The sequence below is a fragment of the Megascapheus bottae genome, chromosome 7 (assembly GCF_031878675.1).
Source record: "Megascapheus bottae isolate mThoBot1 chromosome 7, mThoBot2.hap1, whole genome shotgun sequence".
NCBI lineage: Eukaryota > Metazoa > Chordata > Mammalia > Rodentia > Geomyidae > Megascapheus > Megascapheus bottae.
In genome coordinates, this window is record NC_143515.1 from 67,441,805 (window position 1) to 67,459,585 (window position 17,781).

A 17,781-nucleotide genomic window follows, 5' to 3' on the forward strand; every position below is an offset into this window, starting at 1 on the left:
AGCATAGGTACTGTCCCTTATCTTTTTCTTTTTTTTTTTTTGCCAGTCCTGGGCTTGAGCTCAGGGCCTGAGCACTGCCCTTGGGTTTTCTCAAGGCTAGAGCTCTACCACTTGAGCCTTAGCACCACGTCCGGCTTTTTTCTATGTATGTGGTACTGAGGAATCGAACCCGGGTCTTCATGCATGCTAGGCAAGCACTTTAACCACTAGGCCAAACTCCCGGCCCCCCCTTATCTTTTTCACTCAAAGCTGGTATAGCTTGAGGCATAACATGACTTCTGGCTTTTGATGGTTAATTGGAGATCAGAATCTCACTTGAGGGGCCGGGAGTTTAGCCTAGTGGTTAAAGTGCTTGCCTAGCATGCATGAAGACCCAGGTTCGATTCCTCGGTACCACATACATAGAAAAAAGCTGGAAGTGGTGCTGAGGCTCAAGTGGTAGAGCTCTAGCCTTGAGAAAGTCCAAGGACAGTGCTCAGGCCCTGAGCTCAAGCCCAGGACTGGCAAAAAAAAAAAAAAAAAAAAAAAAAAAAAAAGAATCTCACTTGAAGTTCTAGCCTCCTAGCTCAGCTTCTTTTCTTTTTTTTTTTTTTGCCAGTCCTGGAGCTTGAACTTGGGGTCTGAGCACTGTCCTTGGACTTTCTCAAAGCTAGAGCTCTACCTCTGGAGCCACAGCACCACTTCCGGCTTTTTCTATGTATGTTGTACCAAGGAATTTAACCCGGGTTTTCATGCATGCTAGGCAAGCGTAATATCACCAGGCCAAACTGGTGGCCCTTTCAGAGAAGCATTGTACTCTTAATCTGACTTGTAAAATTGTAACCTTTTTGTAAACTACTTACTATTAAAATTACTTTTATTTTTTTGTTGCTCCTGAGGCTTGAATTCTAGGCCTGTATGCTGTCCCTGAGCTTTTCAGCGCAAGGCTACTGCTCTATCTCTGGAGCCACAGCACCACTTCCCATTTTCTGGTGGTTAATTGAACGCGGGGCATCATGCTCTCACTTGGCTTTTTCAACTATAGCTGTTGCTCTGCCACTTGAATTGCACCTTAAGTTCCAGTCTTTCCTCCACCCCCATGATTGTTGATAAACATCTTGAGGATTTGTCTGCCTGGACTGTCTTTGAACCACAATCCTCAGGTCTTAGGTTCCTGAGTAGCTAAAATGTATAGGTGTGAGCCACTGGTCTAGCTACAGCCTTTTAATTTCCAGAATTATACGTAGTAATATGTTTATGTAAAATAATAATAATAAAAGCCAGGACTCTACAGAGAAAATAGTCAAATTAGAAATAGAGCTTTGTACTTTCAGCATTGTAAACATATGGACAAGTTCATTTAGTCTTGACTGTTTAGTAATTCTTTTTTTGTTTTTAATTTTTATTTTGTCAGTCATGGGGCTTGAATTCTGGGCCTGGGCTCTTTAGCTCAAGGCTAGCTCTGTACCACTTGAGCTACAGTGCCATTTCTAATTTTCTAGTGGTTAGTTGGAGATAAGAGACTTACAGACTTCCTTGCCTGGGCTAGCTTGGAGCCTCAATCCTCAGATCTCAGTCTCCTGAGTAGCTAGGATTATAGGTGTGAGCCACCTGGCGCTGGCAGGTTCCCCCCCCACTTTTTTTTTTAAATACTGTTTTGAAATGGACGCATTTAACCTGCTTTCTGATTTTACAACACCAGACACTTACTTGGTTGATCTGTCAGATTAAACAGTGGTTCGTTGTGTGTTCTTGCCTACAGGATGATTGAAGAAGGAGGAAACAAGCGCAAGACCATGGCAGAGAAGAGGCAGCTGTTCATAGAAATGCGTGAGTCTGCAGTTCTTTTGGGTTCCTCCTCTTCTGGGCTGAATGTTTATGTAGTTTTTTTTTTTTTTTTGGTTTTGTTTTTGCTAGTCCTGGAGCTTGTACTCAGGGCCTGAGCACTGTCCCTGAGCTTCTTTTGTTGAAGGCTAGCCCTCTAACACTTGAGTCACAGCACCACTTCAGGCTTTTTCTGCTCATGTGGTACTGAGGAATAAAACTCAGGGCTTCATGCATGCTAGACAAGCACTTTTCACTAAGCCACATTTCCAGCTCCAATTATTTATCTATTTATTTATTTATTTATTTTGCCAGTCCTGGGCTTGAGCTCAGGGCCTGAGCACTGTCCTTGGACTTTCTCAAGGCTAGAGCTCTACCACTTGAGCTTCAGCACCACTTCTGGCTTTTTTCTATGTATGTGGTACAAAGGAATCGAACCCGGGTCTTCGTGCATGCTAGGCAAGCACTCTACCACTAGGCCAAACTCCCGGCCCTTGTATTTTAATTGAATTAACTTGAATTACTTTTTTTTATCTTTTTTTTAATTGGTCATGGAACTTGAACTCTGAGGCCTGGGTGCTGTCCCAGAGCTCACCATCTCAACGCTAGTGCTCTAACCACTTAAGACACTTCTGGTTTTCTGGTGGTTAATTGGAGATAAGAGTCTCACAGAATTTTGTGTCTGGGCATTGAACCTCCATTCTCTCATGTAGTAGGATTACAGGTGTGAGCCACCAATTCTTGGCTTGAATTATTCTTAAGCAAGGCCATGAATAATAAAACAGAAATGTTACCTAGAATAAGAGTGATTTTTCCCCTCGGGTGTTGGGGCTTATGCTCTGGGCCTGTGTACTATCCCTGGGCTTTTTGTTGTTGTTGTTGTTGTTCAAGGCTAGTACTCTTACCACTTGAGCCGCAGCACCATTTCTGCCCTCGGATCTCAGCCTCCTGCATAGCTAGGATTACAGGTGTGAATTTCCAGTACTTTAAAAATCATGCCATTCAATTTAGACCTCTTGGTATATTACTCTGTTGTTTCCATGAACTTGCAGAGGTGGTAAGTAGTTAATACATTATATAAATTACTTTCCCTTTGATTTCAGTCTTAAGATATTAAGTCTTAGGATGGTAGCTAGAGATATTGAGGAAAAAAAGAATGAATAGTGGTACCCACTTTTTTTTTCTTTTTTTTCAGTCCTGGGGACTGAACTCAGGGCCTGAGCACTGCCCTTGAGCTCAAGACTAGAGCTGTACCACTTGAGCCACAGCACTACTTGTAGCTTTTTCTATGTATGTTGTACAGAGGAATCGAATCTGGGTAAGCATTCTGCCTCTAGGCCAAACTCCTGGCCCTAAAGTTTGTGAGATTCTTTTTTTTTTTTTTTTTAAACTTTTTGATTGGTTGGTTGTGGCCACTTCTCCTTTTACATCTTTAAAAAATTTATATTCTTGGGCTCAAGTACTAGATAGCATGGACACCCTGAGTTCAAACCCCAGTGCTTCCAAAACTTTATTATGTTAAAAAAAAAAAAGCAAAACAAACTAAGTGTTGGTGGCTCATGCCTGTAATCCTAGCTACCAAAGAGAGAGCCTGAGGACTGCAATTCAAAACCAGCCTGGACAGGAAAGTCCATGAGACTCTTATCTCCATCTAACCATCAGAAAACCAGAAGTGGATCTGTAGCTCAAAGTGGTAGAGTGCTAGCCTTGAGCACAAAGGTTCAGGGGCAACACTTAGGCCCTGAGTTCATGTCCATGGTATGAACCAAAAAAGAGCCAAAATAAACTCTTCAAGGGTATTATGAAGTTGGTACTGCATGTGTGAAGCAGGATAGGGGAGGTAAAATCCAGCCTGGGTTAGTCCTTCAGAATTCTAGAATTCTGCTCATCACAGTATGAAAACCAAAGCATAAAGTCCCAGGAGGACCGCAGGTTTACACTTCTCCATATACTTCAGAGCTGTACAGGCTTAGTTATGGGTGGCAGAGTTGTTCTGTCAAGTATAGACTGGAGACCTACTTGTTAGAGATGGTGGAGAAGGCATGTTGGCATAATGACTGGGTGATCTTTAAAGACTTTCGTAGTTTTGAGTTTCTAATTGCTAGTCATTTATGTCAGACACTTCCTCCACCTCACCCAGCTCCAAGGAAATCCAATCACAGCTGAGTTTATATCATAAGTGAGTGTTGGAGCTGATCCTCACATCACTGTGGCTCTGAGTCCAGGCTCTGCAGTTAGGCCACCTGGTTTAGATCTTGGTTCTGTCTCCTGCTGGCTTTGTAACTGTAGGAAGTTATTCTGTTTCTCTTCATCAGTATCCGCACATGTTCATACTGGATTCTTATCCACTTATCATTTCCTGCTACCTCTCCAAAACAAAGAAGCTCCAACAATTTCCTTGTTCCATTTCCATGCAAACAATCTTCCTTGTTAATATTCATCTTCTTTCATCCTGCCCACTAGTCTATAGATTTCTTACTTAGGTAGGTAACTGCTCCTTTTTTTTTTTTTTTTTTTTTTTTTGCCAGTCCTGGGCTTGAGCTCAGGGCCTGAGCACTGTCCTTGGACTTTCTCAAGGCTAGAGCTCTACCACTTGAGCCTCAGCACCACTTCCGGCTTTTTTCTATGTATGTGGTACCGAGGAATCAAACCCAGGTCTTCATGCATGCTAGGCAAGCACTTTAACCACTAGGCCAAAATCCTGGCCTCCTTTTTTTTTTTTTAAACCAGTCCTGGGGCTTGAACTCAGGGCCTGAGCACTGTCCTTGGGCCTTCTCAAGGCAAGAGCTCTACCACTTGAGCCATAGCACCACTTCTGGCTTATTGATGTATGTGGTACCAAGGAACTGAACCTGAGTCTTCATGCATGCTAGGCAAGCCCTCTTGGCCCTGCACCATTTTTACAGACAATTTGGCTTTGCCTTTTTGTTAACTCAGTGCACTGGAGGGAGCTTCACCTGTTGTATTCAAGGGTTGGGTAATAGCAGACTTTCTTGCCTTGCTTCGTATTTAATGAGAATGTTTCTAATATTGCTAAGAATATTTACTGCAGGTTTTGTGGTCTTTATAGGTTTAAGAAATCTCTAGAGCCAGGAGTTTGGACTAGTGTTAGAGTGCTTGCCTATCATGTACAAAGCTCCAGGTTTGATTCCTCAGTATCACATACACAGAAAAATCCAGAAGTAGTGCTGTGGCTCAACTGGCAGGGCAGCAGCCTTGAGCAAAAAGTGTCCAAGGACAATGCCCTGAGTTCAAGCCCCAGGACTAGTGGGGGGGGGGGGAAGAAAAGAAAGAAACCTCTTTTTTAATTTTCTCATATTTTTCATCTTTTTCTAGAATGCTATGTAGCCCAGTGATATCTCCAACTCCATATCCTCTCACCTCCTTAGTGCTGGGATTATAGATTTATAATACTCTGCCTAGCTATTTACAGAATGAATGACATCATTGAAATCATTATGCTCAAAAACTTCCAGAATTTAGATTATAGGTGTTAAACCTGTATAGGCAGCCTTTTTACTAGTACTTTTTTCTTCCTTCCTGTGTATTTACTTTTTGCCAGTTATGGTGCTTGAACTCAGGGCCTGGGCATTGTTTCTGAGCGTCTTTTGTTCAAGGCTAGCACTCTACCACTTGAGCCACAGTGCCACTCCCAGCTTTCTAACCCAGGGCTTTATGCATGCTAGATAAGCACTGTACCACCAACCCCATTCCCAGCCCCTGGTATCTACTTTATTGTGTATTGATGTTGTTATGGTAGCTTTTTTTCTGGTTGGCATACCTAGTATACTATAAATCAATCTTTCTGACTTTTGTATTGGTACTGGAGCTTAAGTTCTGGGTTCCTCACTCTGCTTTTTATGCTCATGACCCACATTAGACTGCTTGAACTATATCTTCTGGCTTTTTGCTGGTTAATTGCAGGTAAGTGTGTGCCAGATTTATCTTTCTACACTGTCCCTCCTCCCTTGCTCCCTCCTTCCTTTGTTGTGATACTGGGATTGAACCCATGCATGCTAGGCATTCCAAGTCCAGTCTTGGTTTTAACTGATAGGACTTCTTACTTCATTCCCAGTTGCTAAGGTTATTATTCCTATTGCTAAGAAAAAAAAAAGATGTATTTTATGTTACTTCTTTGAACTAATGCTTTTTGAAATTTCTTCGAAGTGCCTAAAAGCATTTTTAGGCAATTCCAGAAATACTACACTTACTGAGACTTAGTCCAGTTTTTGCTGTTAAAACAGCACAGTACAACAAAGTTATGAGGAAAGGTTTATTTGGAATCATGGTTGTAGTCCTCTACGTAAAGATGCCATGGTTCGGGGTGGTGTTCTTATTGGAAGGGGGCTAAGATGGCTCGGATCATGTGGCAGGAGACAGGGAGTTTATATGTGTATCTTTTATACGTGTGTCTTTTATAAGTCAGTATTCAGCCACTGGGCTCCACCTGATGACCTTATCTAATGATAATCACCTTTCAATCTAAATGCTGTTGTTAGGTTAAGTTTACAACCTGTTAATACCTCACAGTGGGAATTAGATTTCAGCCTGAGTTTTGGAGGAGACAGTGCCTATTCAGATTGTAGCAATCTATTAGGTCTGCAGTCTCTTCTACCATTTCTTCTTTCTTTTTCACTCCTCCGCCCCAGTTAGATTCCTTTTTCAACTCAATACATTCACCTTTTTCCTCTCTCATTTGTTCATGGTCATCTTCATTAAATCCTGTGGCTTCAGAAGCACACATGGATCCTTTGCTCTACCTCGGAAAGACTTGAGTGGACTGGTGTGTATGGCAAAGGAGCTTTCTTTCCCTACTGCTTTATCCTCTGCTTGTCAGCTTGGTTTTGTGTCTAAAATTGTGCCTGTAGTTTGTCTAACCTTTGGTTTTACAAAACAGTTCAGAGGTTTCTAATTTCATGTGTTTTTAACCCTCAATAAGTATTTCTGGTACTAGCGTTGTTCTGTCCTAGATTTGGGTATGAAATAGTCAACCACAACAAGTGGTTTCTTCCTTTGTGGAACCAAGCTGGAAACAGAAATGGCAAGGATAGAACAGTAGAAACTGTGGTGTTGGGATCATCCGGGAGATGTGAGGTCCAGGCTAGCTTGGCATTTTTGGGTAGTCTAGACTGATTAGAATTAAGTATGAGATAAAATTTGAAAGGAATGCATGAGCTGAACCTTCTAGTTGAGCTGAGTAGTTCTTGTTTCCTAAAACTAGCATGATTATTAAACTTGCTTGGGATAATTACTAAAAGATTAGTAATATGTTCCTGTAGATATTTTCCTCCGTGAGTTGTACTCTTACTTTGCTGCCTGCACTGTTAGATTCCTGGGCTCAAGTAAGCCTCTTGAGTGGCTCTGACTACTACATACGCCACTGTGTCCAACTTCCTTTGATCCTTTCCTTTCCTTTCCTTTCCTTTCCTTTCCTTTCCTTTCCTTTCCTTTCCTTTCCTTTCCTTTTTTTTCTTTTCTTTTCGTTCCCAGTCTTCAGATTTGATCTCAGGGCCTGGGCACTGTCCCTGAGCTTCTTTGGCTCGAGGCTAGCACTCCACTACTTAAACCAAAGTGGCACTTCCGGCTTTTCTGTTATGTAGTACTGAGAAATCAAATCTTGGGCTTCATGCATGCTAGACAAGCACTCTACCTCTGCACCACATTCCCAGTCCCCTTCCTGGATATTTTGATATAGTAAGCAGATCTGGAATAGGGCCTGGAGATGTGTCTGTGTATTTAACATAGTAACCAAGCAGTAGTTATTTTTTATTTATTTTTGCCAGCCTTGGAGCTTGAACTGAGGGCCCAGGCACTGTCCTTAGGCTATTTTGTTCAAGGCTAGCCCTCTACCACTTGAGCCACAGGTCCACTCTGGCTTTTTTTCTATTTATGTGGTACTAAGAAATCAAACCTAGGCTTCATGCATACAAGGCAACACTCTACCACTAAGCCACATTCCCAGCTCCTCAACTCCCAGGTGCTTATGATCTGAGAGTCATTTCTGAAAGTTATTATCTTTCATTCTAATTGGAGTAGCACATACTGCTTCAGAACCTTTCTGCCTTCTGTCAGTACACAACACATGCACACACATTGGCTGATACTGTCTTAATATTATTTATTATTTATATCTTTGCTTATAAAAAAAGACTGATGTTGATCTGGTTTCTGTCATTTCCCAAGAATTATTTCCTGCCCTGAGAACAAAGGAGGTATTTGCAGGTACTAAAATAGCATCTGATCCATGTATCTTCAGCATTTGAACAGAATAGAATTGCATTTTCCTTGGTGGAAATAAGGTTTATGTGAAGTACAGGAAGCTGTCAGTGAAGATCAGCAAGAGGCTGACATCTAACATAAGAAACACCTTAGGGGCTGCAGGCATGGCTTAAGCAGTAAAGCACTTACCTTAGCAATTACCAAGTCCAGAGTTCAACCCCCATAGTACCACCCAAAAAAATACATATATATGTATATATATTTATTTGCAGGCACTGATGCCTCACACCTTCAATCTTAGCTAGTTACTCAGAGACTGAGAATGGAAGAATCCTGGTTTGAGGCCAACTGGAGTAGTAAAGTTGAGGAGACCCCTTTTTCAACCCATAGCTGAGCATGGTGGTAGCTTCTGTCATCCTAAACTACTCGTGATACTGAAATTAAGGTGATGACAGTTCAGGGTTGATTGCTCATTGCTGGTGATCCAGCAGTAGTAGTCCCTTGCCTTTTTGTGGTGCTGGTCCTGGAGCTTGAACTCAGGTCCTGGATGCTGTCCTCGAGCTCTTTTGCTTAAGGCTAATGCTATATCACTTGAGCCATAGCACTCCTCCCTCCCTCTCTCCCCCTCCCCCCTTACTTTCCACCCTCACTCTCCCATCCTCTTTTTGCTGGTTAATTAGAGATCAGAGTCTGCTGGATTTTCCTGCCTTTTCTGGCTTCAAGCCACAGTCATCAGATTTCAGTTGCCTGAGTAGCTAGGTTTATGGGCATGAGCCAGAGCAATGCCTTCTGAACTGTGCTTCAGTCTGGCTTTTTGCTGGCTGATTGGAGATTGATTGAAACTTTTGTGTTTCGATGAACTCTACCAAGAAACTACAATGACCACTACAGAATGGGAGAAAATACTTGTAATGTCATGTGACTTCTATTTAAAATAGAAAAGAACTTTTTATTATAAACCAACTGAATTAAGTAGTTGAAAAAGTACTTCTAAAAGGAAGAGATTTCTTTTTTGAGATGATAAAAATATTGGGGGTATGTGGCAGTAGGAATTGGATCCAGGGCCATTTTATGTGCTAGGAAAATGCTCTATCAATGGGATATCCCTCCAGTCCTTATATTTGCAATGGTTTTTGAGATAGGGTCTTCTAAGCTTTGTCTGTGCTAACCTTTGAATTTGCAGTCCTCTTGCTTCTGCCTCCAAAGTAGCTGGGATTACAGGCACGTGCCACTACATCTGGCAGAAAATACTGTAAACTGATTGTGGTAATGATGGCACAGCTCTGTGTATAAAGTATGAACCATTGAATTGTATACTTTTATGTGTTTAACTTGTTAAAGTATGTGAATTATATCTCAATGATGTGTTTGCACTTAAAATTAACTATCTAACCATCAAGGAGTTAGAAATAGTTCTATGGCTTAAATGGTAGATCCTAGCATTGAGTGAAAAAGCTAAGAAACAAGACCTGGGTCCTGAATTCAAACCCCAATACTGGTGCATATACACATAAAAATACAGTTAGATTCATCGCTATGACTTCCCATAATTACAAGGAAAAATAAACTTTTAACCTTTACTTAAGAAAGTAGAACTGTATAACAAATGTAAAATAGATAACAATCGTGAAAACTAGACAATGGAGTAAATACTTTTAATCCTAACATCCAGGTAAAAGGTGATTAACACTAAGAGAAATATTTTATTTTTGGTCAGTGAACATCACTTTCACTCAAACCCTGGAAAAATCCTTGAGAGATGCCCGTAAATATTGGTGCCAGTTTTACTTCCCCTTATTGGGTCAGACGTTACTGCCAGATCTCATAAAAGCAAGGTAGACAGGATAAGAATAGACATCACTGGCCAAGGCCAGTGCCTTTGAAGTTCAAGGAGACCCCACTGAACAGCAAATTGTGAAATAAAAACATCTGATTTATAGATGTGTAGTTTTAGCCTTTGTTCCGGTTGCGATGACTTTGTATTACTATCATGTGTTTTCTTTTACATTTTCTGGGTATAGACCTAGGCAAGTTTCTAGTGCTGCATTCTTGGTTTGGCTTCTTGATGTCCTGGGTCTCAGATAAAGACTGAGAAGCTAACTCAGGGCTTCTCAGGAATTTTACATTTGGTGTCCGTTCTTCATCTGTTATCTGAGCTCCCTCACAAAATGGTCCCTTGGATAAGTCTGAAAGAGTGAGAATTGGGGCAAGTGGTACTCCATTACATAAATGACTTCTGAATTAGAACTATGAGGCAGTCACAATGTCTCATCCAGGTGCACAGAAACCAGCTTTAGTTCTTTTTTATTTTTTGGCCAGTCCTGTGGCTTGAACTCACAGCCTGGGCACAGTCCTTGAGCTTTCTCAAAGCTAGTGTTCTACCACTTGAGCCACAGCACCACTTTCTGTGTATGTAGTACTGAGAATTTGAACCTAGAGCTTTATGCATGCTAGGCCAGCACTCTACCAGTAGGCCATGCTCCCAGCCAAATATAGATTTCTTGAATCTAGTTCCCAGCTCACCATATTTCCCTCCCATTTTCTAGTCATATGAGTTCATTCACTCAAGACAGAAGTTTCCCTCCCCTTAAGATTTTTCTTAGCCTGGTGGGGGGATAATATATGCAAAGCCATTATCAGAATTCTGGCATATAGTAGAGGCAATTTCCATCTGATTTTGCTTGATTAGAAGGCCAGTTGATTGTTGAATATTGTGGTAATGTAATGGAACTGCACTTCTTAGCACTGAGAAAGGTAAAACTAGTTGATGTTTTTTTTAACCAATCCTGGGGCTTGAACCCAGGGCCTGAGCACTGTCCTTGGGGATTCCTCAAGGATAGTGCTCTACCACTTGAGCCACAGCACCACTTCTGGCTTTTTTTTGTATATGTGGTTCCGGGGAATCGAACCCAGGGCTTCGTGCATGCAAAGAGAGCACTCTACCACTAAGCCACACTCTTAGCCGCCCAGTTGAATATTTTTATTTACCCTTTCTTCAGGTGCTCAGAATTTTGATGTCATACGACTGTCAACTTATAGAACAGCCTGCAAATTACGATTTGTCCAAAAACGATGTAACCGTAAGTAATTTCTTGTTTCATTGAATGATGGATATTATATACAGGTAACACAATATTTTATAACACAATACTTTAGTATCTTTTAGTCAGTGTTAGATTGCAAGTGAATTCTTAGTTTATAAAGTATCACAAAATAAACTTTGTAGTAGGAAGAACTTACCATTTTGTCCTATACCAATCAAAAAAAGTTTTCCATAAGCTCTGGATCCCTACAAGTTATGCTTCCAGTAACTCATAACTAGTGACAAGTTTGGAAGTACACAATAAAGTTTTTTCTTTTTTTTTTGCCAGTCCTGGACTTGAGCTCAGGGCCTGAGCACTGTCCTTGGACTTTCTCAAGGTTAGAGCTCTACCACTTGAGCCTCAGCACCACTTCTGGCTTTTTTCTATGTATGTGGTACCGAGGAATTGAACCCGGGTCTTCGTGCATGCTAGGCAAGCACTTTAACCACTAGGCCAAACTTCCGGCCCAGTTTTTTCTTTTTTTATGGTTCATGGGGCTTGAACTTGGCCTTGGCGCTGTCCCTGAGCTCTTCAGCTCAAGGCTACTGCCCTACCCTAGAGCCAAGCCCCATTTCCCATTTTCTATAGGTTCATTGGAGAAAAGCGTCTCAGGTCCTTTTGTGCCCAGGCTGGCTTTGAACCTTGATCCTCAGACCTCAGCCTCTTGAGTAGCTAGGATTACATGCGTGAGTCACTGCGCCAGCCCAGCTAAAGTTTAAAAAAATTTTTTTTATATTGGTTTCTTCTCATTAACATTAATGCAATATGTTTTTTTTTTTCTTTTTCTTTTCCTTTTTTTTTTTTGTCAGTTGTGAGACTTGAACTCTGGGCCTAGGCTTTGTCTCTGAACTCTTCAGCTCAAGGCTACTGCCTTAACCCCTGAGCCACAGTGCCACTTCTGGTTTTCTAGTGATTAATTGGAGATAAGCATCTCACAGCCTTTTTAGTGCCTGGGCTGCTTTGAGTCTCGATCCTCAGATCTCAGACTTATAGAGGAAAAGAAAAATTGATTTTTGTCAATAGTGAAATAAGATTTTTTTTTTTGCTGGTCTTGGGTTCTGAACTCAGGAGGGCTTGAGCACTGTCATTGGGGATTCCTCAAGGATAGTGGTTTACCACTTGAGCCACAGCACCACTTCTGGCCTTTTCTGTGTATGTGGTACCAAGGAATCAAACCTGGGTCTTTGTGCATGCTAGGCAAGCATTCTACCCCTATGCCAACCTCCTGGCCCTTCTTTTATTTTATTGCCAGTCCTGGGGACTGAACTCAGGGCCTGAGCACTGTCTTTGGGTTAGAAATCTACCACTTGAGCCACAGCACTACTTCTATGTGTGTGGTTTCAAGGAGTCAAACTCTGGTCTTTGTGCATGCTAGGCAAGCACTCTGCCACTAGGCCAAACTCCTGGCCCCAAAGGCTAAGAATTCTTTATTAAGTCCAATATATAAATATAAATGAACCTTTTCTATAAGTAATTGCTATCAGGTGGATTACAAAAAGTAAAGTGTATATGTGTGTATTTGTAATCTTCCTTTTTTTTTTTTTGCTTTGGTTGGTTATTTATTTATTTTTGCCAGTCCTGGGCTTGGGCTCAGGGCCTGAGCACTGTCCTTGGGTTTTCCCAAGGCTAGAGCTCTTATCACTTGAGCCACAACGCCACTTCTAGCTTTTTTCTATATATGTGGTACCGAGAAATCAAACCCAGGTCTTTGTGCATGCTAGGCCAGCACACTACCACTAAGCCAAACTCCTGGCCCGCCTTGGTTATTTTTGAGGTAGGGTCCAGCTTAATGCCTGGGCCCACTTGGGTTGTAATCCTCTCACCTGTAATAAGAAGGTAATTGGGGTAACATGTGTATGCTACCACATCCAGCCATTGATCTTTTTTTTTAAGCTTCCATGAAGATAAACCTGACTCACGACATAAACACTGTTATTTCTTCATGTGTGCATGCATTGGTGAAAAACTATTTTAAATTATGAAAGGGTCATTATCTTAGGAATTGAGCAAGTGCCACTGGGCACTGGTGATTTAACCTGTAATCTTAGCTACTAAGGATACTGAGATCTAAGGATTGCTCTTCAAAGCTAGCCCAGGAAGGAAAGTCTGTGAGCTTTTATCTCCAATTAGCCATCAGAAAGCCAGAATTGGCTGGGTGCCACGGCTTACACCTGTAAGCCTAGCTATTCAGGAGGCTGGGCTCTGAGAAGATCCCAGTTTGAAGACAGTCGTGGTAGGAAAGTCCATGCAACTATCTTGAATTAAGCACCAAAAAAGTTGAAAGTAGAGCTGCACTCAAGTGGTAGAACACTCACCTTGAGCAAAAAAGCTCAGAAACAGCACTCAGGCTCTGTGTTGAGGACCCAGAACTGACAACAACAACAAAAGCCAGAAGTAGTTAGAGTAGCACCGGCCTTGAGCAGAAAAAGCTCAGGGAGGGGCCGGGAGTTTGGCCTAGTGGTTAAAGTGGTGCTGAGGCTCAAGTGGTAGAGCTCTAGCCTTGAGAAAGTCCAAGACAGTGCTCAGGCCCTGAGCTCAAGCCCAGGACTGGCAAAAAAAAAAAAAAAGAAAAAGCTCAGGGATAGTGCCTAGATCCTTAGTTCAAGGCTCAGTACTGATACACACTCGCACAATGGCACAAGTGTGTACTCATACACACACACATAGGATTCAAAAACCTCATGTTGAGATTTAGTTTTATTATTTATGAACAAGTGATATGAGCATACCTTTCATACCTTTACATCTAACAGCTTCTGTCAGACTTTGAGTCTTAAAGTTCTCCAGGTTAAAATTCTCTCCAGAATTTTATTATGTCACTATAGGTCAAAGTTACGTCCTCATGATTTCCTAAATAATTATTTTTCAAATTATAGGTTATGATCCATTAATACTTGAAGAAATTATCTTGATATGCTGTAGCCATAATCTAAAGCATGTAACATAAGAGAAGAAAGTATCAAAATGGAGCCTGTGTGGTTAGCTTTTAGCACAAGTGTTTTGTAGAACCTTGTTTATTATTGCTACATCTGTGCAGGTGTATCCATCTACATGTATAACACATTTATGTATATGCATGTGCATGTAGTCGTGTATCTGTGTGTCTGTATGTGTGTATGTGATGATTTAAATATATTCCTATGGGTTGTGAAAAAATATTTGAAAACCACTATCAGGGCAACCTTGTTTTTATCATCTTCCCCTAATTCATGGCTTATGTATTATGTATGGAGTGCTGGGAGCCTGAACTATACTAGTGGTATTAGTAATGTAAAGCAAAAAAATGCATTATTCTAAATTTTTAATTTTTGACATTTCACAAGTAATTCTACAAAATACCTGAAATACTTTATACCTGAAATAATATGGTTTTATACAGTGTATGGAGAGGACTTGATCTTCATTTTGGTCTACTTCTTTTCTTTTTTTTGGGTGGGGGGCTGGTCATGGGGCTTGAACTCGGCCTGGTGTGCTGTCCTTGAGCTCTTCAGCTCAAGGCTACCACTCTACCCCTGGGCCTGAGCATTGGCCCTGAGCTCTTCAGCTCAAGGCTACCACCCTACTCTTGAGCCAAGCCCCATTTTCTAGAGGTTAATTGGAGATAAGATTCTCACATTCTTTAGTACCCTTTGATCCTCAGATCTCAGCCTCCTGACTAGCCAGGATTACAGGGATTAGCTTCGTGCCTGGCTTTCTCTTTTCTTTTCCTTTTCTTTCCTTTTCTTTTTTTTCCTTTCCTTTCCTTTCTTTTCCCCTCCCTCCACCCCCCTGTCTTTTTTGCCATTCTTGGGGACTGAGCTCAAGGCCTGAGCACTGTCCTTGGACATTCTCAAGGCTAGAGCTCTACTACTTGAGCCACAGAAACACTTCCAGCTTTTATCTATGTTTGTGGTACCGAGGAATCTAACCCGGGTCTTCATGCATGCTAGACAAGCACTCTACCACTCGGCCCAACTCCCAGGCCCCACCCCTCCTTTTTTGTTAGCTCTGGAGCTTGAACTCAGAACCTGGGCACTGTCCTTGGGCTTTCTCCAGACTAGTACTCTATCTCCTGAGCCATAACACTACTTCTGGTTTTTTCTGTGTATGTGGTACGGAGGAATTGAACCCAGGGCTTCATCCTGGCAAGCACTCTACCACTAGGCCACATTCCTGGCCATCTCTCTTTTTTTTTTGCTACCAAAGAATCCTCTCATATTGATGAGGAGAAAAGTGCAAAACTGTTCATAGTAGTGTGCAGAGATAGGAGACTTGCCCTTCACCCTGTGTAACCCTGTGTCTGTGTCCTTGTATCACTGTTCCAGTGACCAACACCATTGCTTTATTATTTGTTCACAATTACACGTGTGATCCACCACACCCAGCTCTCTGTCTGTCTGTCTCACTATGTATTTATCCATCCATTTTGCAGTGCTGAAGATTGAGCCCAGGGCTTTGTGAGTGCTAGGCAAGGCCTTTCTTGACTTTAAACTTATTTACTCATTGAGTAAATGTAGATGTTAAGTTGTGTGCCATACTTTAAACTTGTTGACAGCTTATTTTCTTTGTGCCGTAGTTCACCTCGTTGATATCTGGAACATGATTGAAGCCTTTCGAGACAATGGCCTTAATACACTGGACCATACCACTGAGATCAGTGTGTCCCGCCTTGAAACTGTCATCTCCTCCATCTACTATCAGTTGAACAAGCGCCTTCCTTCTACTCACCAAATCAGTGTGGAGCAGTCCATCAGCCTCCTTCTCAACTTCATGATTGCTGCGTATGACAGGCCAGTACCACACACGCTCACTTCATGTTCAGAATACCATCTCTTCACCAGTGTCATATGCTCTGCTTATGTGGTCAACCTAGAGCCTGTGCTAAAACAGATTACTCAGTTTGAATCCTTTTCAAAAACTGGTCAGCAGTGACTGTCATGAGTGTGTCATATATTTAAACTGTGAAATTCTGGATAATCATAGAACCTGGGATATAATGCTTGGTTAAGTTATAGGAACTTAATAAAGCTGTTCTCTTCCAGTGGAGTTCATATAAGTTCTGAATGTGATCAGAAGCTTTCTAGATGACTTTAAGGCTAACCTTTTACTATTCTATAGCACTGAAGCATGTAGGCCTTTGGACTACAGCATTTTTTTTTTTTTTTTTAATTTGCTGGTCCTAGGGTTTGAACTAAGGGCCTGAGCACTGTCCTTGGGCTTTCTCATGGCTAGCATTTGTTTTCTCTTTATAAATAATTAGGAATACCTCCTTCATTCATTCATTCATTTATTTTGGTTGTGGGGTTTGAACCGTGGGCCTGGACCCTGTCCTTGGGCTCTTCAGCTTAGGGTTTTCTGGTGATTAATTGGAGTTAAGTAAGAGTCTCACGGATTTTCCTGCCTGGGCTGGCTTTGAACCATGATCCTCAGATCTCAGCCTTCCACACATGTAGCTGGGATTATACGTGTAAGCCACCAGCACCTGGGGAACCTGTCCTTTTAAAAATTATTTTGCAGTTATTATAAAGGTGATGTATAGAGGGGTTACAGTTACATAAGTTAGGTAAAGATTACATTTCTTGAGCTGTAAATGTGGCCTAATGGTGGTGTGCTGGCGTAGCATGTATGAAGCCTGGGATTTGATTCCTCACTGCCACATAAACTGAAAAATCTGGAAGTGGTGCTGTGGCCCAAGTGGTAGAGTGTTAGCTTTGAGGAAAACCTAAGGACAGTGTTCAGGCCCTGAGTTCAAGCCCCAGGAGCGGCAAAAAAATTAAAAAAAAAAAAGAAAGAAAAGAAATGCATAAAAAGACTCCATCTCAGTCAATGGCTGGTCACAAAAGTGTGTGTCTCTCATGCCCAGTAACATGGGGAAGAACAGTAGGATGATTGCAGCCCAGGCATAAAATGAGACCCTTTCTTGAAAATACCCATTGCCAAAAGGGCCTGGAGGTATAATTCAAGTGGCAGTGTGATTTCTTTGAATGCATGAAGTCCTGAGTTCAATCCCTACTGCTTCTAAAAAAGGGGAAAAATAAGCAATTGTTAAAGTCAAATAAAAACAATGTTACTAAAACATGATAAGCAGGAATTAAAGCCTTACATTCAAAAAAAGAAAAAAAATTTCGTTCAGGGTCCTGGAGTGTGGCCTAGTGATAGAGTGCTCGCCTAGCATGCACAAAGCCCTAGGATTGATTCCTTGGTACCACATACATGGGAATAGTCAGAGGTGGTGCTGTGTCTCAAGTGATAGAACAGTAGCCTTGAGAAAGCTCAAGGACAGCGTCCAGGCCTTGAGTTCAAGCCCCAGGACTGGCAAAAAAAATTACATTTCATAGTCATATTAAATAAGGTAATGTAGTGCCTTATGCCTTAGTTCAAACACAAAAGGGCATAAGGTGAATGTGTGTCTGGTCTATTTGCTGTTTGCTCACATGGTGCGAGGGGCAAGGGTCTGAGGCATGTTTTATAAGAGCACTGTTCTTATTCATGATGAGTCCTTATCCCATCACCTTGAGGCTAGGATTTAATTAACATAAATACATTTAGACCAAAGCTCATGCATATAAACTTGGCTACTCTGGAGGCTAAGATCTGAGGTTCGGGTTTCAGGCCAGCTGGTGCAGGAAAGTTTGTGAGACTCTTATCTCTACTCAGAAAAAGCTGGAAGTGGCACTGCGTCTCAAGTAGTAGAGCA

The 17,781-nt window shown here is 41.7% G+C and overlaps 1 protein-coding gene across 1 annotated transcript in view; it reads left to right on the plus strand.

The window, feature by feature from the left end:
- Dtnb (dystrobrevin beta) overlaps window positions 1-17,781 on the plus strand; it is a 185,181-nt gene that overhangs the window by 17,937 nt on the left and 149,463 nt on the right. Inside the window, 3 exon segments of the mRNA XM_090337586.1 lie at window positions 1,742-1,809; window positions 11,022-11,102; window positions 15,661-15,874. Coding sequence (XP_090193712.1) covers window positions 1,743-1,809; window positions 11,022-11,102; window positions 15,661-15,874 — 362 coding nt within the window. The 5' untranslated portion in view covers window position 1,742.